The sequence below is a fragment of the Psittacula echo genome (genome assembly GCF_963264785.1).
Source record: "Psittacula echo genome assembly, chromosome: 2".
NCBI classification, from domain to species: Eukaryota; Metazoa; Chordata; class Aves; order Psittaciformes; family Psittacidae; genus Psittacula; species Psittacula echo.
This window is the reverse complement of record NC_137737.1, coordinates 16,900,238-16,927,130: the sequence shown is the minus strand read 5'-3', so window position 1 is coordinate 16,927,130 and position 26,893 is coordinate 16,900,238. Positions and strand designations below refer to the sequence as shown.

Here is a 26,893-nt window from a genome sequence, read left to right as displayed (position 1 = left end):
AAAAGAATATTAATTTAAAAATTCAATGGAAATATCAATGTGTATAAATTTCTATCTGCTTCGTTATGGTATCCAACAAAATCTTTTGTTGTCTAAATAGCCAGTTGTATTATTTTGAGTATTTTCATACTTTAAAAAATAACATTCTCTGCATGTTTCTGTCTCTTTTTCTTGTCTTTTTGCACTCACATCTGTGTTTAAATAAGGCCACCATAAACCAACTCATTTGTGGAAACTGATTCGAAAATGATTTTATGGGGCAACCTAAAAATCCAGGAAGATGGCACCACCTTCCAGAGGCAGTGCTTGGTTCAAAGTCAGACGATTGATCTTTAACCCACACTGCATAGTTTAAAGTGGTTAGGGGTTTTTTTATCTTTTTTTTTTTTTTTTTTAGCACAGGGGTTGTCTACTGCTATCAGTTCTTTTTTGTATGTTTATATTGGTAGAGCTTAATGAGATTACATATATTTGGTGAATAATTGCTGCCCTGTAAACTTGCCACCTACCTACAGTGAGTCTTATGAATATTTGATGATAATAAGTAGTAGGAACTTCACTGTTATATTTACATGCACTTTAAAAAAACCAGCAGCAGAACGATACCTTTTTTTGTTCTGCTTTTTTGCTTATGGTACACAGTATGATGATTATATACATGTTAATTATTGCATGTTAATTATCTAACATATTGCTCTTCTTAATATTAGGAGCTCCATTTAAATCATAATTCTCTTGTTGTAGGAGGGGAAGAATGCAGGACAGAAGACACTTTTTATCATGTAAATTTCTGTTCTAAGTTAAGGCAGGGTCGACTGGTCAGTCTCATGCTTCTAGCTATGAATTAGCAGTTGAGAAGAAGGAAAAAATACAGTGGAACATGCTTACTGTTTTGCAGATGCAGCTATGTTCTACAAAATCTAAAATTGGTATCTGTAGGTCAACAATTTTGTAAAGTTCTGTGCCATGTTTTTGGTCTATCCAGTATTGCCCTATATATCCTATAGGCAGTACATTTGTGTCATATTGGAAATCAGACATTGTCTGTCAACAGCAGGCATTGCCTTTCACCTTCTCTTGGTCTGTTTTCCTTTTTCTTGTAGACAGTGTAATAGAGAATCCTCACCTTGTGTGTTGTTTTGAGATGTTTTTCTATGAAGCTGGTATTGTGAAAACCACATTCCTGGTTTAATTGTGTTGAATTGTAATACTTGGTTTTATTTGCATATTTGAAAACTTAGTGCTTTGATCATCCAACTTGCTTTACAGACCATGTTCAAATCACAGACTAATGTCTTCTAAGTTGCCATAGCTTGTTTAATTACATATTTTTCCTTCTGAGACTTGCAGGGCCTGCTACACAACTGTATTTTTCCTTACTGAAGTGGTGAGGACAGCAGCAACAGCTCCGAAATTTATAGTTATAGGGGTTTTGTACTTAAAATAATCTGGCATATTATTTACTAGAATTATTTTTTCCAGTAGCTCCTGCAAATTGAGAGTGTAAAATCCGTAAGTTTATTAGTGCTACTATAGCGTTTTTCTTAAAAAGTGGCACTTTACAGAATTTATTTTTCTTTCAGGGCATCAATTTCCTCTTATTGCAGCTCAGGATCTTCAGTTTGTTCTGAAGGCTGGATACCTGGAAAAACGCAGAAAGGGTAAGTCCAACTCTCTTTGTCAAAAGTAGTATATATTTTCTATCTGTGAAGTCTGTGTGTCAGTATTTGATATACACACAAATAACTTCATACAGGAGTGTTAAATAAAATTAAATAGAGGCTGAAATGTTGAAGCATTATTATGCAAAAGAAGCACAGCACATAATTACTCTTGTAGTATTAAAAGAAAATCTCATTTCTTTATTGACTAACAAAATCATGCTGTTCAAGTCCACTGTAAGCCACAATTCAGAGGCTTACAGATATTTTTGAAGAAAATATTACAAATATATGTAAAAGTACTGTATGTTGACTTCATGTTTCAGTGAGCATCAAGATTTATTTTCCTTCAAGAGGGCAAATATTGATCTCAGCTTTGGTTCAGTCAATATTTACCTTGATTCAATAAATCTTATATTGTTGCTTTAATACCTACTTAATGCTACAATAACTGTAGGAAATATTTAGGAAGTTGTTCATTATTTCCTTATATTTAATGTTACGCATGGCTTCTCTCTTTATATGATTTCAAATTCCCATTTGTTTTCTCATCACCAATTTTTATTTTGAATTTCCTTCTCAGTGCCATACATTTCTCTTCATACCCAGATTTTGTTTCCTTTCCTTAATGCCTTTCCCGTCTCCTCCTTTCTCTTACCCCACCCTTGAAAAGAAGTAGCGTATTGATGTTCAATAATGACAGTGATGTAACACAAATTGTATCAATTGCAGACCACAGTTTTCTTGGCTTTGAATGGCAGAAGCGCTGGTGTGCTATCAGTAAGACGGTCTTCTATTACTATGGAAGCGATAAAGGTACTTGTAATAATTATGATAAACTATAAAAATAGTATTTTAATGAGAGAAAAAAGTTTTAGTGGAGGTCATTTTAAGAAGGCAAATGAAACTTTTAAAAGAATAGTTGGTTCTTAAACGGTGCTGTGAATTTTAAAAATGTGTCAATATTCTTCAGAATCTGTAAGTGATGTACTCATTTACTAGAGAGGGGAAACTGAGGAAAAAAGGGTTACTTGTAAAGCTACTTTGTGCATCAATAACAGCTAGCTGTTAGGTTTGATACTATGCTGGTACTCAGTTGATTTACTGGACAGAAAATATTCGTCCTGTCTAAATAGAATTTTAATTTTAAAACACCCTCTGGCAATTATACCTTCTGAGCTCTTTCAAGATGCTTCTATCCAGGAAAATGGTAGTCTGAAAACCCACATAGTTCTGCAGGGAGCATAGAGTTCCATGTTTCTTTCTAAAAGGCTTATGTTTTGAAAAACCTAGAAATTAAGTAATATATTTAATTAAAAGCCAGTCCTGGACACTAAAGCTAGCTTATGAAAGTGACTTTCAACTTTTAATGGCCAAGTTAGAAAGAGTCTGACATAAATGTTGTGATATCACTTTGAATTTTTAAAATTGACAGTTAATAAACATCTTTTAAATTGTGTGCCAAGTGTATTTGATGTCTAAGGGTAGAACAGATGATACAGAAATATATCTGAGTAAGTTTTACAAGTGCAATTATGTTGTCCTCTCCTCCCCCCAAAAGCCCCAACAACCAACCTGTGTGCTTATTCATGGGCAAACTATCCATTGCAACTTTTTAATTCAGCATCACTCTACTTGAGATTAGTGCAGGTAGTTATTTTGTGGTGTTTTATTCAAAGACTAATTTGGTCCAGTTTGTTTCGTTCTTCAGTATGCTGACTCATTTAAACTCACCCTTTCTCTAAAACTGAACGAAATAAAGTAAGGTCCTAACTGAAAGCCCAGTTTTTTTCTCACTACAGTTTCCCATCATATTCTCCATTTCTAGAGTTTTGTTAGTATATCTGCTAAATGTTTGCTTTTCTTCTTCACTCTTTTATTGGGATTTACAGATTGAGGAAGATCCAAAACCTTTCAAGAGTCTTTATTTAAAATTTTTGAGGAGGTTTGGCATAACACGGACTTGTCAGTAATGATTCATTTCTTTCTCTGGAAAATTATCTTCTGATGTTTGTTTTTATGTCGTTATGCATTGCCTAGTATTTTAAAAAATGGCAATTTTTTTTTTGAGTCGGGATATATTGTTGGTTCTTACAGATTTTGTTTTTGGGGGGAGGAGGATAAGGATGGGGGAACCAAAACAATGGACTAAAAAACCTCTCAAAGCATCCAACCAACCAAAAAACCCAACCACAGGACAAAGAAGGAAAGGCTTGGTAATTTTTGTTTCTTTACCTTGTGCCTATGCTGATGATTATTCATGGCTTCTAGTACATGGTCTTTGCATTAAGGCAACTGCCTGCCTGCCCTTTTCCATCCCTTTTTCTTTTCTTTTTTTTTCTTTTGCAACAACCTGACTATCAAGGCTGGTAATAACTAGGCTGAAAGTTAAGATACGTGGAAGCATGTTCCCTAAAATGTGCAGAAGCATGTTCCTTAGCCCTTGACAGGTTGGTGTAATGTTAGGAATTGACTGTGGGATACTGTGGAATCTCTTTCCTTTAAGGATTTATAGACAGATGCTTTGGCTTATACATTTATAGCTTTTGTAGGCTGCAGATTGTTGAGGGAAGATCCTGCTAACTGTAACCTAATGATGTGGGAGAGACACATAGTCCATGGAAACATAGGCATGGCTGGGCTCCAAACAGTAGCTCATGGAGGAAGTAAACAGATCAGGTGCATGCATTTCTGCCCTACCCCATGTGACTGGTACTGTTAGTGCAATAAAACTAGCGTAGCATGGTGGAATTGTTTCATCTTGCAGATCTGGGATGACCAACAGTCACTCCAGAACTTGCCTTTGAAGCAGAAAGCTTTCTTCTGTACTGGGTGGAGGTACTCTTTTTCAGCCCTCTGATGCTGTAGTACATAAAGGTGCCAGTTCCAGTGCAGAAGCAAATCACCATCATTGTGCAGAAATTGAATACCACTGACTGTTGTAGTTCCATGGCAAACTAGTTTGCTGTTGAAACTGAGCTGTTGTCCTGATGGCTGTGAATGCGTGTGCTGCTGTTTATCACGCTGTTTAGCTGCAGGTTGTCAGCGTGGATGAGGTGTGTGATGAGACAATCCTGAGATCTGGCATTTAGTTGCTGGAAGAACCTGAAACTGTTTTCACTCCAACTATTACAGTCAGCAGAAGTTCCTGCCATAGTGCACTGTTGCATTGGGACCCTTCTTTTGCTGTGGCCCTTAACGCTGTACCAGGTAACTTGGACCACATAGAAGATCAATGTATGCTCTTACCAACTGCAGAACATGGGTGAAGTGTGCATTTGGATGGCTTCATGCAAATTGTTACCACCCCCTGAATCATTGTTGTGGTGTCTGTCTAAATGATGCTGGTCTGCCCTTGCCTGTGCCATGTCTGCAAGTGTTTTGTATCAGGTTTCTGACAGGTTCCAGGGCTGATTCACACACCAGGAGTATTCCCCCCTTGCTGAACCTGGTTTGGAGAGATGGGGATTCCATACGTGCTCAGTCTTGCTGCCTTAATCACTTTTAGTGGGTAATGGAGTGCTAGTGGCTGTGTGTGTGTTGTGGGACATAATGCAGAGAGGCAGCAGGGATTTCTTAGGTCCTGCTTGGCTTGTTTTACATTGTGTATGTTTTTAGAACTGGACACATTTGTGAATAATTGTGAAGGATATTTTGTATCTGGTGCAGTGTGTATTTTGTTGGGCAAGGTTTGATTTTCATGCTTACATATCAGTGTAAATGTAACTGAATACTAAACGTGAGGCTATTGGATGCCTTTTTATTAGGTTGTGTGGATTTATTGTTTCCAAAATACTTTAGTTCTTCTAACATTATCCTTTTTACATCGGGAAAACAAGAAGTATGGAAGTGTATAAAGCTCACAGACGCATGTAAGTAAAACTCTCATTTATTCAGAGCTGAATGACGAAAAATATGAGGCCTAGTCCAGGAGAATATAGTACAAGCTAAAGCTTGTGAAAATACAGTAAATGATTGTGTGTTTGTGTATGTGTGTATGTTCACCTAATAGATTACAAGCATGCTTTTAACAGTTGTGATGCCTGCAGGGCAAGGAATGTCATGTTTCACTGCTTCCTCCTATATTTTCTCATATGTTCGGTACACTGCGTTGAACAGTGAAACAGTGTTATTTATCCTTGCAATATAGACAGGTCTAAGTGAATCACCTACATTTTTTTTTGCCCCTGATCAATGATATGTGGATTAGATGGAGGAAGAATGCTTAAAGGTTTCACCTAATTCATGCCAGAAATAGGTGTTGCAGGAGGCACATGTGTATTTGTGCTTGTGCTGTAGTATCTCTTGCCAGCGTGTGGCCCACAACATTGCAGAGAAGCACATTCAAATGTCAGAGCTCGCTGGGGTTTCCAGAAGCTTGCCTGGTCCTTATTTTCATAGTCTTTCCTTCCATCAAACTCGTGTAATCCTTCTGTTTTCTTTGCTTCCATGCAGTTGCATCCTGAGCTAGGTATCCTGTTTTTGCATATCATTTCTCTATGTGATCTCTGGCAGTTCTGTGTACTCAGGCACCTGGGTGGTATGGCTAACCTTCCAGACCTCAAGGTGCATGTGAAGAAGGAAAGTTAATTTGTTGCTTTATAAATGAATGAATTAATGACTTCATTACTCCTTCCTCACTAGGCCACAATATTATATGCCCTTCTGTCTCAGCAAACTGGAGAGATCAGCTAAATGTTTAGCAAGGCAGTAATTGATAACATCATGGCAATTTTCTTCATTGTTAATGGGCACTAAAAATTTATTTTAATCTTTATAACTTGAAAATGGTATCTGCCTGCCTGCCAGTAATACAATATTGAAGAGAGGGACAATTCAGAGGCTTTTAGAAGTGACTGAGGTTTTATTTATATACTTATTTAGTATTTTTAACATGGACACAAAAATTATGGATTTCTCTGAATAGGAAAACAGATGACCAGACCAATGGAATCTTCTTATATTTGTGCAAAAAAAAAAAGTGATTTTGTTTTATTTTGTGTTTTGTTTTTTTTGAAGAACTTGGTGACTTAATGATATCAAGGGAGAGGGAAGTCATAGTGACTTGCCTCAGCAGGCTGCTGGAATTTCTGCCACATGCTAAACTCACAGATTTCTCCTACCATTTTGCTTGTTGCTACAGACTTCCTTCTTTTAGTCCTCCGTGTCTGAACAGCCAGATAAAAAAAAGGCAAAAATCCTTGTTTAGTTTAGACTTTTGACAGAATCAGTAACAGAAATCTCCAGGAATTGTGGATGTTCAATAGGACTTTGTAGCAGGGTAATGGCAATCAAAGGCATCTATCTAATGAGTACTGAAAATCTTCTGCTATGAGAATGTTAAATTCAGACCTTGAGAAGCACGCTTGCCATTAATAGTGCATTATTTAAAAAAATAACTATTGAGTATAAAAAGACTGCATATAAACAAACTGGTGCCCTGAATAGTTTCAAGAATTCCCTCTGTTTCTTATTTTTTTCAGTTTAGATTTCTCAAAGGACTAGATTAAAGGAAAGAGAGAAAAACAGTTGATTGCATTTCAGGTCTGCTATCTAAAAGGGAAGAACTCGTTTGCATTCTTTTGGAAAGGACTGTTCCAAAAGCAGGAGAAGGAATTACTGTTTTGGAGATGCTGACACTTGCTAATTTTAGGAAGCAGACATCCTGCATATGGAAAAGTATGTGAAACTAAATTTAGCATGAAGCCATGTAAACCTGTAAGATTTTACAGGTTCTTAATTTCAAGATGAAGAGAGTTAAATTATAGATTCTAATAGTATCTATAAATATCACTCTTTGAAATCTTTCTGTTTGCCTTTGTTCCTTATGCCTTTCTCTGTAACTTCTTTCCTTTCTGCTACCCGAGTTCACTCTGTTCTTCAGAATGCACTAATTCTTTTTACATGTGCTAATAATATGGGCACATCGCCTTAGGCCTCAAATTTACAACCCAATCATTTCAAGACCCCATTGAAGGTTTACCCTTCTTTGTTTTAAAAGTTCCCATGGACTCAGTTATGCAAGGTTACTTCAAACCCCTTTTTCTCTGCTTCCCTTGAGACTCTTTCCTTCCCTGATATAATATTGGACCTGTTTCCGTTGTTAACAATATTTAACTTTTTTTAGGATGAATGAAGTTTATATATAAGAAAAATGTTTAAAGCGGCTCTCAAATTTAATGCAGATCCTGCATGTTCTCTGTTTCAAATATAGCTTCCCATATTTATTTCTCTGGAATATCTATGTACTAGATTTGACCTTTTATTTTTTTTATACTAGTTCCTGACTTTGTTATACTAGTGTTTTACAATTCTAAATTCTGGGTGCAAAACGATCCACACAGACCCAGATTTATTCTTGTGTTGTGTGCCTGATAGGGGGAGAAGGGAAGAGGAAGAGGAGGAGATGAGAGCAAAGACTAACTTATTCTGAAATGAGATTTAACTGGATTGTGGAATGACTTATGCTTGATATTTGTGATCCTTTTTGTTTTCATGAGACTGATAGTATACTTTTTGCAGCTCTATTCTGTGTTGTTCTAGGACAACTTAAGGGTATCCTGTTGTTGAATTGCAAAGCCCTACTTTGAGAAAATAAGAAGCAGCGAGAATGTTACCATTCTTTAGAGAAGTGCATTCCATCCACGTCTCTCCCTTTTTCCTCCTAAATATACTGTTGTATTCCTTCCTGCCTAGGCAAAACTCCAGTTCCGACTTAGTGGTTTAAAATGAAAGTGAAATCTCTGCAATGTAAATGTGCTTCCTGAAGCTACTTTTAAGGCTCCTGTCGTAAACCCCAATGATGCCTAATTTTAAGTCTTCAAGAAAAATCTTTTAGTCTTCAAAGTTTTTAAACATCAATAACTGTTTAACAATAGAACTCTGAATGTGAAAGTTCACAGAAGGCACTGTGGCACTAACTTCACAGAGCAGCTTTAAACTGAAAGCCCAAGTCTGTCTGCACCCCTATTTAGCTGCAAGGCCTTGCCAGTAAACGAAGTTGAGATGCTTGTTGAGTCGAACACTTATAAGACGGCCCTGCGTTCAAGCTTGCACTTGACTACTGGGTCTGACGAAACAGCTACCATTGGTCATGTTTTGCTCCATGGTGATCAGGTGATGGGGTTGGTCTTCAGTCTACCTGGAAAAGTATAGTCTGCAAGAACAACTTGGATTTGTCACCGTCAGAGCGTGCAGCTGAGCTATAGCTGACCTGTATCCTGCCATTCTTTATTTGTGGAGCCATTTCTCAGGATGTACTAGGTCTTATCTCTGGCTTGCTGCCACAGGGAGTGTGAATGCATACTGAAAGTCTTTCAGCTTTAATGGGTTCTGGGTCAGCACTGTGAAGTGTCTCATTGTCTTAAAATTTCCCCATGGTTAATATTTTAAGTGCGTGTGTAATGCTACACTGGACTTTAGTCAGAGCTACTTTACTGGACAGACAATTAGAAGCAAAAGTAGCAATGCTTTGACGAGTCTGTTGCTATAAAGGGCAGTGAAAGAACTTAATAGCAAGGAGTATGTGTTGCTTTTTTTTGTGGTGCATACAGGTAATTTTCATTAGCTCTGGGATGGTGTGTTCAGAGAGATAAGACACAGACAATATTAACAATAAAAACAATCAAATGCAATATGGATACCATGCACTATATTTCCCTTCCAGTGCAAAGTACAGCATCTTTGTGTTTTAACTGTAATTCTCTTTGAAAGAACAAGTACTAGTACAGAGATCATCTGAGATTAGCTCTGTAAAACTGTATTACCATAAAACGGACCATACATGTCACAGAGAAGCAGTCTCAGAAATAATCCAAGAGACTAAATTTGAATACTTGCCTCATTTTTATCTTGACAAAATGTTTTTACCTTTTGAACCTGGTGTTTGTTTTTTCTGTCTGCGTGCTCCTATCTTCTTGGGTTTTGATAAACTTCCAGCATGGGAGAGCGAGAAATTAATGTCTTTCACTTCATCTTCTCCCTAAGGTCACAAGTGAGGGAACAATAAAATTTCAAGGCAGAAATGAATTTCATTAAAAGGGGACCTGGTTAACCTATGGCAAGTTATTATTTCTTATATCTGCCTTGCTGTGATTCCATGAATTTTGTGTATGTGTGCTGTTTGATATAGGAGTGGAGGATTGAGCAAATAAAAAGCGTTAGTACTGTGTCATTAGTGCTTAATTAAGACATAATAAATGTTACTGTGGGGGAAGGGACAAGAAGGGAAAATAGAACAGTACCCTGGATTTTTTTCATATAATTGTGTTATTTGGTATTTACTTGCCCTGGGTGAGAGTTCATAAAAAGGTGGAAGGACAAAGAATTTGTGTCTATGTGCTTGTAAGATTACTAGCAGGAGTATTTGCATGGTGACTGCCCTTATGTCCATTGATGTTGATGTTGCTATATTAGCCAATTTTTGCCCTCTCATGATTGGAAAAAAGATAAGCTCTCTTATTAAATTTTCAGAAAGATGACAAAATTATGTTGAAAATTGTAGTTTTTTCTGTTTTGTCTACAGTAAGAAGTTTCTTCCTCTTATTGACAAGCATAAGCAATGGATGTTTGATTTGCACTTAAGTTCTGTTCAGCAATACTTAAAGTAGTTTTGTTGTTGTGCCTGATGCTTATTGTTAATTAATGCTTTTCTCTACTGTGGAAAAACCCCCACACTCAATGGAATTTTCTGTCATTTGCAACTGCATTTTTTGTTTGCCTGAGCAAAATGTGACTGATGATGATGATGATCTTCACTTGATACTGCATTCACTTGATTTCTGTGACTTACAAAAATTGCAAAACTGAGTCACTTTTAGTTTTTTGATTTGTTTTTAATATTCAACAAAACATGCCAGAGCACATAAAGTCAGATGAAGGGTTTGGCCTGAAAAGCTTAGAAGGCATGCACAGGTGCTGCCTGCCCACGATGTAGTGTATTTAAACTCGGGCCTGTTCTAAGTGATACTTTTATAAACCAGAACCTTTGAAAAGTAGAATTGTCTTTAAAACAACCACATGGCACAAACACATGGCTCTACATAATAAACTGTGGTAGGGCTCAGTGCTTTTATTAGCTAATTAAATATTTGCTGTCTAGAGAGAAACGCTTTTGGAACACACACCTGAATTTATAACAAAATTCATTCTGTATTTCTGCCATGTGGAAAGGAGGCACATCTGGGAACGGGTGGGAGAATGTGAAAAGAAGCTGTTACAATTGCTTATAAAGGAGTTTGAAGTTTATTTTTTGAGTGAAGTGGTTAGTTTAGGAGGGTGCTCAGCAAGTTCTGAGCTAGATAGGTTTTCCCATTGGTTTACTGAACCAGAAAGAGACACTGATTTATAGAAAACGTGTCTTGCAAGTTCCAGTTCTTGACTTTCCCTAGGTACAAGTGTCATAACATGCACTTTTACTGAATAAGACCACCATCTGTAAACATCCCCCTCTGGAATTCCTTAGGCATCCTACAAAAAAAATTTACTTTGTGTACATCTTCCTTTAAACCAAAGCTTTATCTCCAGCAGCATCACTTAATTATTTTGCTAAAAATCTCCCTGTTCTTTGTAAAATTCATGAAATAGAAAACAAAATCTGAATAAAAGATAACCTCCTGAGCCACTTACATTCACTGTTGTAAATGAAGCTCTAACTTTGTTTTTTATCTCCAACAGACAAACAACAGAAAGGTGAATTTGCCTTAGAGGGCTACACCATCAGAATGAATAATAGCCTTCGGAAGGATGCAAAGAAAGATTGCTGTTTTGAAATCTCCGCTCCTGATAAGCGCATTTATCAGGTTGGACTTTTTTTTATGTTGACTTGAAATTAAAATGATAAAGCTGTTACAATTCCAGTTACTAAATTAACATTTCAGTAAAACAATTTTCACTGACATCTTAATGACAAAAGGAAACCCTTGCTTGCTTATATTGTACGTTCACATATTAGGAAAAAAAATCTGATTTAAAATATGTATGTGTTCAAATATTATCTTTTTGGACAAGAGCAAGGAAATCTGTCATCTTTATCTATTGGTCATTTCAATGTTAGCATTTTAATATCTGTTGTATCATATGTCTGTGTGATTTCTTGGATGAATTAAATAGTAAAAAAAAAAGTTAAAATATATATTAGTGTTAAATACATATTGCATTGGTCATGGCTTTGCAAAGAAAATCAATGTAAAGGCACATATCAGCTGTGCGATTCAGAGATCTATCAGCTAGACATCAATATGGAATGTAAGTTTAATAAGTTTTAAATATCTAAGATTGCAGTTGAAAGCCAGTTAATTAAGCTGTCAGGTAGTGTGTTGGAGTCTGACAAGAACATTTTTAAGAAAACTGTACCCAGCAGTCTAAAGAAATTCATGGGTGTCTTCTAATTGTCAAGGGCAAATTTTGTTCATCAGTTCTGGCTTTGACAATGATGAAGAGAAGCAGCTTTTTTCTGCACAGCTGCCAGCTGCTGATCAGAGTTTCAAATCCATCATCCTCTCCTTCAATTACGTAAATTTGTCAAAATTAGCTGTACATTATAAGAAGCATCCTTGCAAGAAAAGTATCAGAAGACATGAAAAGAATTACTAATGGTTTCTTGAGGAAGTCACGAGAATGCCACGGTCCCTCTTTTTTATTGCCAATGAAATTGTAGTTGTGTTTTTGTCATTACTGCTAGTAGTTATTAATAAACATTTAATAGTTTACAGCTGCCACTCCCACAGAAGCAGAGGAATGGGTACAGCAAGTCAAATTTGTCATCCAAGGTAAGCCAGCGAGTAAAGCAGTAGACTTTGCTAGTACTGCTTAGTGATGGTAGTTCTGTCCATTAATGTTATCTATCATTTTTGTGTATGTTGTATTCTCCCTGTCCAAGCTTTGAATAGCAAGTCCTATTTTTCAATCATGTAGCTTTTGTATGACTTTTCTCCTTTTGCAAGATTTTTGCTTTTCTCCAAGAAAAGTATTTATCTTGAAAGCTCTCCCTTAGTGAACATTATAAGAAAATAAGCAGAGTATACTGCAAACACCAGGTCATAGAAGAATTGTGGTTTTCTTTGCATGATTTTCTGCTAAGGCATTCTTCTGTAGTAAACGTTAACTTTTTAAACTGCTGTTGCATAGATTCGGAATCTAATACTATTCCCGAGGAGGAAGAAGAGGATTATGATGATGTTTGCCATGTGAGCAGTGAATCAATAGATGATAGCATTTATGAAGAAGTTAAAGGTATTGAAATTTTTTACTTTGTGTCTTGTAATCATTTTGTCTTCTCCACTTCTAGTTTGATAACTCTGAGTGGCTAAAAGGAAGTGAGTGACATAACCAGATGAGTAAGACAGTTTCAGATTTTAAGTTTTGTTATGACATTAAAAAGAGAATGTGTCTTCAACCAGATCTGAGTGAGAACAGTTCAGTTTTCTTTATAAGGGCATAAAATAGTGCAGCATGTGTAGAAGTCATCTCAGGGGACTTCTGACTCATTAAGATTCTCAGGAAATTGCCTTGCCTTGAAGCTTTTTCCACCAACTTGCCCGTCATATTTTCTTTATTCATTTTGGAATTTGTATTAAGCAAAATTCACTATTATGCCATGTTATCAGCTGTTGCCTAATACATGATGTTATAATCCTGTATGAAAGCAATGTGTTTGTTGGAAAAGGCTCTGGAGATGAACTGTAAAGTGACATGAGTATTGACACTGTTTTGTTTCGTATCTTCCAGCATGACTATGATTATACAGAAACTTTTTACTGTGGACTTTTTGATGTGGTAAAATGATTATGCCTCTAAATGTCCAAGTGTATCTATCAGATGGCGAAACAAAAGAAAAAGCTTGGGAAAATCTCTTGGAGTTGATTGTAGGCATTCAAGTATCAGGAGGAAAGGTAGTCATTCTTGGTTATATTTTAAGAAGCTATGAAAAAAGTCAATGTTTCAGTTACCATTAGTTAAAAAATGGTATTTTAAAGTGATATGACAATTAATAATCACTTTGTATGAAATAATGTTCTTCACTCCTTGCTGTTTGGGGCAGTGCAATTATCAGCAATAACTTGAGAGGAAAAATTTTGTCATGTGATGCTGACTTTCTTTATCTGTTAGGTTCAATATTCTGACCATTGGAGAAAAGAACGGTTTACAGTATGCCTCAGTTTTCATTTTAAGGTCATTTCAATGAACCAAGGGAGCAGGGGACACGCGTGAAAATTATAATCATAAAATTGTAAAATTGTAGCAGCACTCAATTCTTTAAGAGCTAAGTTGGTTTTTTTTTCCATTTCCTCGGATTGTACCTATGCTACTTCAGCACAGAACACAGGCTTTGCTGAAATGGGGTGCATTGTGTCACGCTTGCTGAAAACCTCTTCTGCAGTGAATATAAAAACTGCATTACAGAACTTAATATTCTAGCTAGAGAATACAGCCAGATCTTATTTGCAGTGCTTTTTGGATGCTCAGAAAGAATCTTAAGACCTCTTACAGAAGGTGATCTTGTGTGCTTGCTCACACTCTGTTAAAGAACCTCTAGATGTATTGTGGGATAAATTACTCTTTTTCTGAGCTTCACTTATCTTACATGTTCATTTGTATCTCTAAGTAGATCTGGAGCAGTATCTCATAGTATACTGGTAGAAGGCCAACAGTTAATATAGGCTTTGAGTTCTTTGCATTGAGCTCTGTCTTCAGAGAACTGCTGCATTAGTATGATATTGCAAGAATTTAGAGTATTTTCACTTGCATCCCATTCTTATGTCAGTTTTCCAGGAACTGTTGGCTCCTAATGTGGCTAATAAATCTGAAACACAGCTGTCACAAAGAAATGATAGTGCTTCTGTTATTCAAGAAATCTAGTTTCAGTTTTGAGTTAAATTAATTTCTTTCCCCATGATCTTGGAGTGGTGGTTCCTTTTCATGTTATCAAGTAGGGATTGCCTTTTTTTATCTCATGCTTTCTCCATCTCATCTATTTGAACTGTAAACTTTTTAGGAGGGACCATCTTACCTTGTACAGTGAAGGTCTTAAGTTTGGCTGTGATATGTCAGCATAACTAAGTGAAAATAAAGCATAATTTTGCAATAGATTTCAGATGGTTAAAGCACCTTTTTCTCTTCCATAAATGTGCTTTAATAGCAATTCGCTTAAATTAAATTAAAAACTTAAAACTTTGATACCCTATAGCAGTCTTCTTTTTCTTCATCCACAGCATATTGAAGAGTATTAGATGGAATGCTAGTGGCCAAATATAGCTGTTAATCTAAACTTGATGGTAAAAGAGCATACTCCAGTTTGGTGTAATCTGCCTTAATTAGGCCTGATTGGTTGGATGTAATTCCAATTGCTTCTCCTATTTTATCATGTAAATCTTTTTTGTGGTCAAAGGCTGCAGCATCATTATCTCTGCTGTTAGCTGACTTTGTAATACAGAACAAATAAGGAATTCTGAATGTCTGTTCATAGAACAGAAAAGATAATTATCTGTACGATGCAAAGCTGTGCTAAACTCTGGAATACAGAAGGCAAATATATGCTAGATCCTTGTGAAGAGAGAGAGGAAATTAATCTTCACTTTGTTTTTATCCAGAAAGCATCTTCATGTTAGAAGCCTCTGGTACTGTTTCCACAGATCCGCTAGCTTTATAAATATTGAATTTCAGGTGCACAGCTGTTTGTACCTTGTTTTTATTTATTTGGCTATAATTAGCAATTTCTCAAGTAAGTAAAATTTTACATTTTGGTGGCTTTTCAGTGGTTTTTTTGTATAAGCATTTCTAAAGCAAATTAAGATGGTTCATGATGCAGTCCATCTGGTAATACTGGGTTTCATATTTGAATAAAGTGTTTGGATTAAAAGGGAATTTTTGTGCGGTTTTGAAGAGTGAGAATTTTCAGGAACTGTTGCAGTAATCAGGCCTAACTGATGATGGATTTTTTAGCTATCTCATTGCTTAGATTTTTTTAATTTTTATTTTTTAACTTTTATTCTTTCATTTTTATTTTTTATTTTTCCCATGCTTGTGGCAGGAGACAGTGTAGATGAATTTTCCAGGTGGGAGCTGGATAGCCCCAAGCCAGCATCCAGAATGGCAATAGTCTATTAGCCTATTAAAAGCACAGATTTCAGTGGCATTCAATTTGTAGTGTCTGCTGGCAGGAGGAGTGGGTTTATAGTTGAAAGGGGTACAAAGAGAGGTGGGAAGATTAATCTTTTGATCTGATAAATCACTTTTTTAACAGCACATAGAAATTCATATTTACTGTAGAAACATAATTTTCCTGGTTCTCAGCATTAGTTAGTGTTTTACTGTGGTTATTCAGGTACAGTCAAGAATGTCAGAACTTCCAAAGATTTCCCAACTTTTGTAAATATTCCTTGTAAGATTCTTCAGGAATATGAAGCTTTATACTGTTTTCAACCAACTAAGCTTTTGCCTTTTTATTTTTTAATAAAAACACAGAGGAAAATTTGGCTAGGCAAAATTAAAAATATTACCAATAAAGGCTCATTTTTGCTTAATTAGCTATTTTCTACCATAGCACACTCTATATAATTTTGCAGTCCACAGCTGGGTATTATAAGGTATAACATAAAATAACTTCTAAATACATTGTATTAAATAACTATGTGTGCCTGTAGAGCTACCCGGATGCATAGAGTTCCTAGGTTAGTGGTGTCTTAAACAATGGACTTGTCCTTGTCAGAAGAGACAACACTTGCCAGCTTTAAAAATGTTTCCATCTGCTATAGGTCTTGGAGATCGATTTTTATTTTATTTTTATTAATTTGGGGTTTCAGTGACATAATGTTTAATGGCCTTCAGTATTCTCTTCTGTGGTTTCACATCTGTATGGAGCACGTACTCAAAATTGCAATGCTAACTGCTGCCTGATGCCTTCATCCTTTATACATCAACTCAGATTGTGTACTGTCTGCAACAGTCTTGCACAATAGGAAGAAAGAGGTGTTAATCTAAGCTAATATTTATGTTCATTTTCAATCTTGTGTTGTTTTTTTCAATTCTGTTCTCTTTCTGGTCACAAACTTGCGTTATAGCAGTAGATTCTGTGGTGTACATTCTAGTTTCCATTAAAATGGTTTGATTCTTACTTTGGTGGTGCTTAGTTTGTTCATGTAGGTGAAAAGCTGACATTATGAGTAGGTCAGGTTGGTAATCCTGAAGCAACATGATGTGACCCAAGGCCTGTCACTGTTGGCTTTGTGCCATCTCTTCTTTGCCTGTCCATAACATAGAAAACTTTTGGGTGAGAGGGGTAAGGGCAGTGAAATTCAGTGCTGTGGTGATCTCTAATCAGGGGAACTGCTGTGGAGAACTAACCCAGCCAATACAATTTGCATTAGTTCTTTACTGTAAATTAAATTTGAGGCCTGATTCAGTCTCTGATTGGGCCAAGGATTGTGGGGATAGAAAGCTTGCTTTTGTCTTTTGATTCCCACAATCAGTCCTCTGCCAAACAATTTGCCCAGGTCAAGCCAGGTATCTGGCCAATAATTCTGTTTAGCAGTGTAGTTGGGAGCTTAGCTATGGAAACTAAGGTAAAGTTCAGGGGAAGGTAAGAAACATACAAGTGTGCTATGCAGAGAAACACTTTTTGATGTTTACTTACTTTAAATAAAGTCTTTTAAATAGTTTTAAAATTATATTAATGTTATTTCAGAACTTATTTCTGACATTGAGTATGAAAGTATGTCTCTATCTTACTGTTAGCTCTTTAAGCAGCTTTGTCACTTTAACTTTTTCTAACAGTTAACCTCTGTAGTTAAGCAGCTTAACTTAATACCATTCTCATCCTCTGTTGATGCTGGATTGCTTGAGCTTTGAGGAATAAAATTGTTCTTATGTTTTTGTGCCCTTTTCATGAGCATTGCAGAGGGAGGGAGAACATGATCTCTGATTTACCTCTTCTTGTGGAAGAAGGGAAATAATGATTGTATAGTAAAGTTTGAGTGTAAGTTACTCATGGACACCAACTCACAGCAAATACTTGTGTTCTCAAAATGTAGTGTCAGATGTATTGACTTTCTGGCACTAGAAGTGAAAATTTCACAGCACTGTGTTAATGAAAATGCCTTTTCAGGAGAGCTTTGCTTATTTTAGAGCTTTCAATATATCAAAGCCAGGGTTTGTGGGACCAACATAGCATTTGGTGTCAAACTGTCCAAGTTGTGGATTATAGCTGTATAATCAGTTCCTAAAACCAGTAAACTAAAATGAACAAACTGATAATTGGTTGTGTAAACCAGAGCAGAAGGTTTAAGTCAGCAGAGACACAGGTGATCATGGAATGTGAGGTAGTACCTGTGATCACTGCTGTTAAGTCAGTATATTACATATCATGGTATATTGTCCTCCCAACATTTGTTTGCCTCAAGTAGTTAGACAATTCTTTACTTCTTGTCCAGAAAAGTTGTATATAATGCTGATGTGCTATCAGTTTTTTTTTTTTTTTATTTTATTTTTTTTTTGCAGAAAGAATTGTAAGTGCTTTTAATTAGTAAATGAAGGGATTTCAAAGTATAAGTAGGGTCAGGGATATTTGAAGCTGAGAAGACCCAGATGTGAGATGGGTATTTTCAAAGACAGTAGCTATGATGAGTTTCCAAAGCGATTACTGAAAGTGTTTTGAATAATTTCCATCAAAATATCTTTCAGGTTCAAGACCACAGCCAGAGATTTATTCTTTTTTTCCATTTTAAAGCACTGAGGATTCTTCAAAACTGTGTTTTTCAAGGATTGGATCCTGGTGGTGTTAAGAAATTAGTATTTTTTACTTGTTTAGCCATTGTGTTATTGTAATATATGGAAAGTTTTGCCCATAACATCTTACTGATAGGTGGAGAATAAGGAGGAGGGGGTGCTACAGGGTTTACTCAGTTTGCTGCAAATTGAAAGTAATTAAAATAATACACAAGATCAGTGAAAAGCAGATGTAAACTACCTTTTGGTGTCAGGGAATAGTAAGGACTTTTTTTTCTGTCCAAGATGCATGGTTTGGTTTCCTTGATCACTGGGATTTGGGGGTCTATTAAACGTCTTTGATTATATTTCAGGCATGGAAATAAGTGAAAAATCGTATCTTTCAACTGTGTATTGCTGAATCCCAGCCAGTGTGATGCAATGGAACTGTGTCTGAATTCTAGGTCACTGTGGGTTCTGAGGCAGTATGCTTATGCAATGTATATATACCTTGGAGTGTCCTTCAGCTACTACTAAATGCTCAGAAGACATGAGTTAAGAATCCAGACAACTTTCTGTACATAAAGACTTTGCAGCCAGGAGGTGGTTAAGAACTTGATACCTGGACCTAAGCTTTATTTGCCACAAGAGCTTGGGCTTTAACTTCAGTTAATGCATTCCCACATCTAAAGAGGGAACTTTTTCTTTCTATTGATGTTGAGTGGCAGTGATGAAAGAGGAGGTAAGACAATCTGGTGTAGCTGAAAAGAATGAGATGTCCATTGAGTGGGAAGTGGCAAGTCTTTGGGATGAAAAATAAGGTTCACAGGCTATTCTGTATTTCCTGTAAAATGAATGTAAATGGTGGTCTGTGAAGAACAAGTGGCCTATGGCCGCCAGGAAGCCTACTGTCTGTGATGCAATTCAATCCCTGCTCTCCTGTCACAAACGTGCAAGTAAGGAGGCCAATAAAAATGGAATAATAACTGCGTATTCATATTTAGTCTGATTTGCATGTGAGGGGTATATTCACTGATTGGAATAGGGTAGAGTTGTTTACTGAGCAATACTCTGAAAAAAGAGTATTCTTTATTTAGTAATATACTTCTGCTGCAGAAAATTTTGTTAGCTGTGAGATTCAAAGTAGCTAATTACATCTACAGTAAATGGAAAATGTGTGCTATTAAGTTTAGGTATTTATTCTCCTTGCTTTGAACTGCATGCAAAACTTCATAGCTTTCAGATGTTTCAAATTTCATAGGTTTTAGAGTTTACAAGTGGGGAAAATAGGAGCGGCCTTCCTGAAGTTGTGGTCAACTGTTACAACACATTGAAGGAGATCGTGTGGAGAGACTGTGTTCATTAAAGTCTTGGGTTAGCAAAGGCTAAATTTTATTTCTGTATTTAACAGATTAAAAAATCAAAATCAAACATAACCTAAAGCCCAACCAGACACCCCCTCCCCCAGCCCAGGAATAGATTGTCAAATCTGCATTAATTATTTGGATTTTGAAGCTTATTTACATAAAATTAGAAGCCATAATAATATCTAAAAAGGAACTATTTTTAATCATGTGGTTTTCTGTGTAAAGAACTCTTTAAAAAATAATTAGCACACAACTCATTGAAAGAAATCTACTTATCAAAATAGGATATTTATTGCAAGTACTTATCATTCATTCTCATACTATTTTCTGTGCTCTGCCACAAAACAATGTTTGACACTATTAATTTGTAAAGCCAATCTGATGTGAACAGTATGTGACAGAAGTTGTTATTAAGTGATAGAATCCTGTCTCAGAAAAGCTTGTCGTTCTGGCAAGACAAAACTCACACAAACTAATTTTACTTGTGTCACAGTTTTTTCTGTGTTCACTCTCTTTCTGGCAGCTAGCTTCATGTTAAATGTGAATAAAGCTTTGTTTATGCATGCATGTCTTCAGTGGGTTATGGATCTAGAGTTCATTCTTTTGAAAGCAAAGTAGTTTTCTTTGGTAGCACTGCTTTTTATCTAATTAATAAGCAGTGCAATAATTCTAATGCAAAGCATTCAGAAGAAATGTCTTGGTGTGTGAGATAGTTTATCAACCATAAATTTGAGGAATTGCTGTAGTTTAGCAAGTTCAAAGCAAAATGTCAATTGTATTATGTATATTTATGAAAATAGAAATGTGCTCGCTCTACTGCTTGGGTATAACTGTGATGAATACTATATAGATAGATCAAGGAACCTTTACTTTTGAATTTGTGATGAATGACTGCATATGAGGCTATTAAAACTATTAGGTAGATTTTTTTTTCCTCTTCGAGAAACAAGAGCAACCAGAGGTTATATGGTGCCTCAGGCTCTCTCTCAACTTTTCTGGTTTCCACAAGGTAGCTATTAAAGAACCATAATTTATACAACTAGATTCTCAAATAAGACCCAGCAAGGTGGGCTTTAAAGGCTGAATTAATCATGCTGTTACTATAGATACAAATCTCTTATTTGAATTTTTCAGCCTTAAAAAAGGTATCCACGTAAATCCTTCTATGTATGCCTTTTCTTCTCAGCGTGCTTTTTATCTGCTACTCACTCTCCTTCCTACTCTCCTCAAAAATTCAGAAATTAGACATACATAATACTACTGATTAACCAGACCTTCATGAATTTTACTGATCATCTGCATGTGTACCTGATTTGCTTGTATGTTTCAGTGTACTGAGTCGGGAGTGGATGTCTCATTTAGTTTACATGTATACAAGGAAGGCAATGTAGGAAAAGGTTGGCTGTTCCCTTGTCTTGGCTACTGCTCCCTGGGCTGGGTAGGAGTCTGTGAAAGAAGCAGATTGGTTGCTTCTAGGAAAGGAAAATGGTCAGCAGGCTACAGCTCCCAGACCACACATTGGACCAGGCAGAGAGGGCAAGATGCAGCAGTCTGCTGAGCCTTAGAGAGAGGAATGCTCCAGGGAAGTCCAGGCTGCAGGTACACAGATAAGCTTCAGCAGTGAAGGGAAGAATGTTTTCTTAAGAGACTTAGGAAAGTCCATCCAAGAGATTTGAATTATACAACAAGGTAGGAGGAACATTTTCTCATCCAGAAAGGGGACAGTTGGCACAAGCGATATTTTGTTTCAGCCCTTGTTTTGAAGTTTGATCTGTTTTTTCCTAGCAGATCCTGATTTCCTCCACTTAAAAACCTCTGAGTTTGAATTCTAATGAAAAACAGTTTAAGATCTTGGGAGCTTTCAGTATCCTTAAGGAAGAGGTTCCAGTATTTCTGTCTTTTGTTTGTGGGAGGGTTTTGACTTAGCGGACTGTAGCAGTTATTCGGTCCTTGAATCTTGAGAGCAAACATCAGCAAAACTGGGAATTAAAGGAAAGAATCACATTTTCAAAACAAAGCACTATCTACAGAAAAGCCTGTGGATGCTAGCATGAGGGCTGTCCTCCTATTGTCCCAAAATACACTAACTGAATCTATACTTTCTTCTATACCTGTCTCAGTTGTTTTCCTTAAGAAGTGAGTCATCTCCATTACTAGTAGTAGTTTCAGCTAATTCACTAAAAAATGTTCCAAATGGGTACAATTTTATCATAATTTTTGATCATGTGGTTTTATGTTTAAAAAGAATGTGTTTTATTACCCAATAATAAAACATAATTTCATATTAATCTGCCTAGCTCAGGCTTACAAATAGTGGCTCTTACAGTGCAACAAGGACTGAGTTGTGTCTCTGGCATGAGAGCTCAGTAATCCGAAGTACTGGCTGCAAGGGGATTCAAGTAGTCTGGGACTCTGGGGGCCCTGGGTTTTCTGAGATCCAGCTGCATGCCAATCCCACAGTTACATGGTGAGCTGCCTGGGGAGCAGTTGTCATCTCCTGCTTATGAACTACTTCCATATCCCTGTTGTCCTCCCTCATCTTTCTGAGGTGCGTTGCAGTATATGGCATGTAGGACTAGCAAGATCCGGCATCCAGAGTTGCTGGCTGTAGTCTGGACCTAATATATGAGAATGAGACTGTATTTGTAGAAATGAATGTGGGAACGTTACCCAAAATGTGGTATGTGTAAACAGTCTGCGTTGCAGCTATAATTTTCTGCTTATTTCTGATTTAACTTGATTTTTGTTTTTGAATCATAACAAGAATATTTTTATAATTACTTAATTTCATCATTTAAGATGAACAAAGGATTTAGCGTAGTTGACAATTTAATTTGATGGCATGGGCCATAAACAATGAAAAGAGGCAGTGGTGTGGGCTTGTTACTTTTCATGAAAATACCCAAAGGGTGAGAGCTGCTGGATTTTTTTTTGGTCAGCGTGCAGTTAATGATCAACACAGAGAATGCAAAAATGTCTTGGTAGAACGTTTTTAAAGGAGTTTATAAGAGAAGCATCTGGGAGCCAGACTTTTCTTGTGGAAACATGCCAACAACTGTATTGTGTTTCCTTTCACTAATGTGAGCTATACTGAAATGCCGTGTCTTTTGTCCCTTTTTGAGTAAGTTCATTTCTGGAATCAGACTATAAATTTGAAAACTTTAACCCTGCAGATTATTAAAGGATATGATGTGGTTTAAGCAAGATTCTCTCTTTATGAATTCTATGTATATATATGTATTATGTCAAGTTACGTTTGTCACAAGTAGGGACACGTAGTTTTCAGAAACAGCTTTTAAATTTAAATCTTGCTGCTGATCAACGAGTATGAAAAGATTATTTGACATTTACAGACTTTAATTCTGTCTATCATATAAATTTAATCCTGAGAAATATAACCCCTGTACATGGTTAGCAGATAACACTGTAGTACAGAGTTATACAGGATAGATCGGTTAATTGAATATTTGATTGCTGGATGTATTTACATAGAGAACTATTTGTATTTTCTATGTAGATTTTAATAGTCACCACATTTGTTTTAGCAAAACATCTTAATAATAAGGTTTATAAAATGTCATGTTGAACACTTAAACTATTTACATAACTAAGAGCTATTATGGATTGAGAGAACAAACAAATTTATTTTAGTTACAGTGAATTCACATAAATCTTTATTATGTTTATATATAAGAATGTACTTATGTGCATGCCACACGTATTTAGGCAAGCAATCTCTAGCGCAAATTCCTGTGAACCTACAGTACAACCACAGAATCGATTTTGAAACTGTGGTTTGTTTTGTCCCTTTGAGCTGCTAATTTGCATTCTGTCCAATTACTGCAGCTACTTTTTTGGGAGGGTGATGGGGGACAGAGAAGGGATGGCTAATAATTAGATGAGCGTGTAGAAACATCAAACTCCAGAAGTTTTCCTTTACTGTTAAAAGCAGTATTGTAAAATATTGTATTCCTTCTTTAAATGTTTAAATATGGATTTAGGTAAGACGCCTGTTGCCTAGATTTTGTATGCCAAATTTGAAGGCCTTGGGAACATTTTTAGAAGTGGACCAAAAATTGTGCTTTTGTTGGAAGCTAAAATGAAATTTTACCTTCAGAGATGTTTCTGTTCAGGTGTGGAAGTCATTATTTTATCTCTTGATCAAAAAAAAAAAAAAAAAAGGCAACATTTTAAAAAGAGCCCAGTCAAGCATGAGGAATTTGTAAGGAGCTGCATCCTGAAGTCACTTATGAAATTTTCCTCATTTGATAGCCCATCAAATGTTTTTTTGTCTGCTGAGTTTAACATATTCTAACCAGTTTATTCAGCATATAGGATTAGACAGTTGTAAGAGTCTTGATTTCTGAAACCAATGAATTGTTTTCATTTGAAAACAATGAATTGTTTTCAGAAAGAATGAGTGGGTTTCTGGAAGTGGATCTTTCTAATTTCTTTTATTATCCATTATAACTATTGTGTGCATATCTGCAATTGAACTTGCTTGTGATGACCTTTATCTTTTCTCTTGAGAAAAATTACTATTATCAGGTCTTTCTTCATGAGGAAATATAAAGGTCAGTGCAAACCCCATCCCTTATTTCTGTGCAATGCACGTTGCACTTTGGCATGTTTGTATTGAATTTTATTAATAATAGATCATTTTGGAAAAAAAAATTAAATTAGTAAAATTAGACATTCTAAGTGGTCTTTTCTAGTATGTCCTCCTGCCTTTCCTCCTTTCTCTACCTCCTCGTCTCCCAGACTTGCTATTGGTGTAACTAGGATTGGACATACATTCCTCCTAAGCCCGTCAGACTCGTTTGACAAATTGTTAATTCTTTTGCATCTATGTTTGAGAGAATGTAAAGTTGTTTTTCTTTTTTCTTTCTTTTTTTTTTTTTTTTTTTTTTTTTTTAGATTTAGAATTTTCTGTGGTTTGGAAGACTAGTGCTAGGAACTGTACAAATAAGTTGATTTAACTGTCACTCGAATCATGACTGAAGATTGCTTGTTTGCAAGGATTGCTCCAAGGAGGCACTCCAGGCAGGAAGCTGAGTCCATGAAATCATATTAACTTGATAACTAAAATCAGGAATTGCCTGTACTTCTGTGAATTGTTCAGTTTTCCTAATGAATATATGCTGTTATGTCATTCAGGTGACTGAGCATGTTTTTCTTCCCATTGTGATACTTTGCTGTGAGAGTCAAGGGCCTTGTGAAACCGTGAAAAGAGCAACTTTCATAATAGCAACCTCTGCATTTGGTAAATAAATGAAATTTGTGGGGTCTGAAGAGAATATAGTCTTTATTTGAATTGGTCGTGACTACAGAATGGGGTGGGGATAAGGAAGCAAGAGTACTGGGACACTTGGTACTGGAGAAAGGAAAGGAGAAGAAAGAGTAAAGATGCTAACACATATTCAGGTCTTAACAAGTAGGAAAGGTAAATAAAGCAAAGCATGCTCCTACATTTTCTGAAAACTTGGTAAAATTATACACAGTAGAGTGAGAAGATCCACAACAACTGTGGATGACCTTGCCAACAGTGCTCAATTTTCTGTCTTTTGTAAGAGTAACTGTTTTTCTTCCAAGGGCAGAGATGTGTTCTTTAATCGCTTATCTTCATACTTTCTGCCTTAAAACATTATAGCAACTACTTTCTGCTGGAAAAATATTTTTTGCTTTTTTTTTTCCAGTAAACCAGTGAGAAGTCATATAGTATCTTCCTGTTTTAAAAATGTGTTTTTTAAATCCATTGCCCTACTATAGTTCATGTGGATGGGTATGTGTGCAGTAATATAGGAGAAATACAGTGTCTTTTTCACAGATGTATTTAGAAGGATTTTTTTCTCAAGCAGTTCTCCAAATGTACTCATTTCTCTCTGTTACTTCACTTTGTTTTTGTTCTTCATAGCAATAGTTATGTGATACAAACAACATTCTTTTGCACAAGGCTGGAGAATTGCAGCTTTAAAGTGTGTTTTGTATTTGTCCCTAGTGGGACTGGAATAGTTTCGGTTTACTTCACTCTTTAGTTTAGCAAATGCTGTAACTCCAAAATGCTTATGTTAGGAAGTGAATGTTATATCTGCTTTTTGGTTTTGATTAAGCCAAACCATAACATATGCTTAGATTCATTGGGTGGTGTCACAGGAAGGTTGTTTTTTTACTAATCTTTTCTGTGAGGATGGTGGGGTAACTTTTCCAAGGTTATTTCAACATGAGGCAGTGCTTCACTTTTATCTGAGATGGCTGGTTTGGTTATTCAGACTGCTTACACATTTGGGAGTAACGGTGGTGCACAGTAGCACCTTTTGCAGATACAAGGAGTGCAACTGAGGGGGAAAAAGAACTGCAGAATTTCTCAAGGACTCCAGGAGACCTGACATCTGGGGCTTGGCAAGATCTGTACAAAACTGAGTCACTTGAGCTAATCCTGTTCTATAAAGTCATTAGCTTCATCTGTCTCATATGTGAACTATTAAAATGCACAGACCCTTATAAACTGCTGCTGAATAGCTGAGTATGGAGTACCAAAAGAAGCCAAATGCTGTCTCCTAGAAACTTGATCTAAATTTCAGACTTAGAGCAGGGTGCTAGACTAAGCAATTTCCACTGGTCCCTTCTATTCCAAACTATTTCATGATTCTAGCTTTTTCACTTTGTACAGCCAGTGCTATTTATTTGAGGCCACTGGGAGGTCAATACATTGCCAACAGTAGTTAAGAGACTTGTGTTGCTGTCTACTGGTCAGGCAGAGTGGTGCATATACTCAACCTTACTTTAGAATTTAAATAATGGTTGTTTTCAAAAAGCTGATTAAAACTTGTTCAGAAAATGTTAGTTGGAGCTCCCATCCAGTTTAGCTGGTAGTATATTTGATTGAAACCTTTTGCCTCCATCTTGGAATCAGACTTAGATCACATGTATTGGAAGGAATTTGAGCTAGGAATTGATATGGGTTGTCCTCAACTAAAACTAAAGCATCTCAGTGTATGTAATATTTTTCATTAAAATGTATTTTTATATTGGTCATAACTGGGAGATCTCTTTCTGTGTTCCGTTGGAATACAGAATTGTACTGTTTGTTTCCGACTGTATTTCTGAGCACAGTGGTGACCATTTATTCAGACGCAACTTCTGCTTTTCCTTGTATTTTGATGT

The 26,893-nt window shown here is 36.2% G+C and overlaps 1 protein-coding gene across 2 annotated transcripts in view; it reads left to right on the top strand.

The window, feature by feature from the left end:
* Positions 1 to 26,893, top strand: part of SKAP2 (src kinase associated phosphoprotein 2) — a 116,014-nt gene that overhangs the window by 67,166 nt on the left and 21,955 nt on the right. The window contains exons 5-9 of one of the 2 annotated variants that reach the window (XM_080610158.1): positions 1,584 to 1,661; positions 2,394 to 2,477; positions 11,337 to 11,461; positions 12,367 to 12,430; positions 12,789 to 12,893. In XM_080610158.1, coding sequence (XP_080466284.1) covers positions 1,584 to 1,661; positions 2,394 to 2,477; positions 11,337 to 11,461; positions 12,367 to 12,430; positions 12,789 to 12,893 — 456 coding nt within the window. The remainder of the gene's footprint in view (positions 1 to 1,583; positions 1,662 to 2,393; positions 2,478 to 11,336; positions 11,462 to 12,366; positions 12,431 to 12,788; positions 12,894 to 26,893) is intronic. The other variant, XM_080610159.1, reaches the window with a different exon arrangement.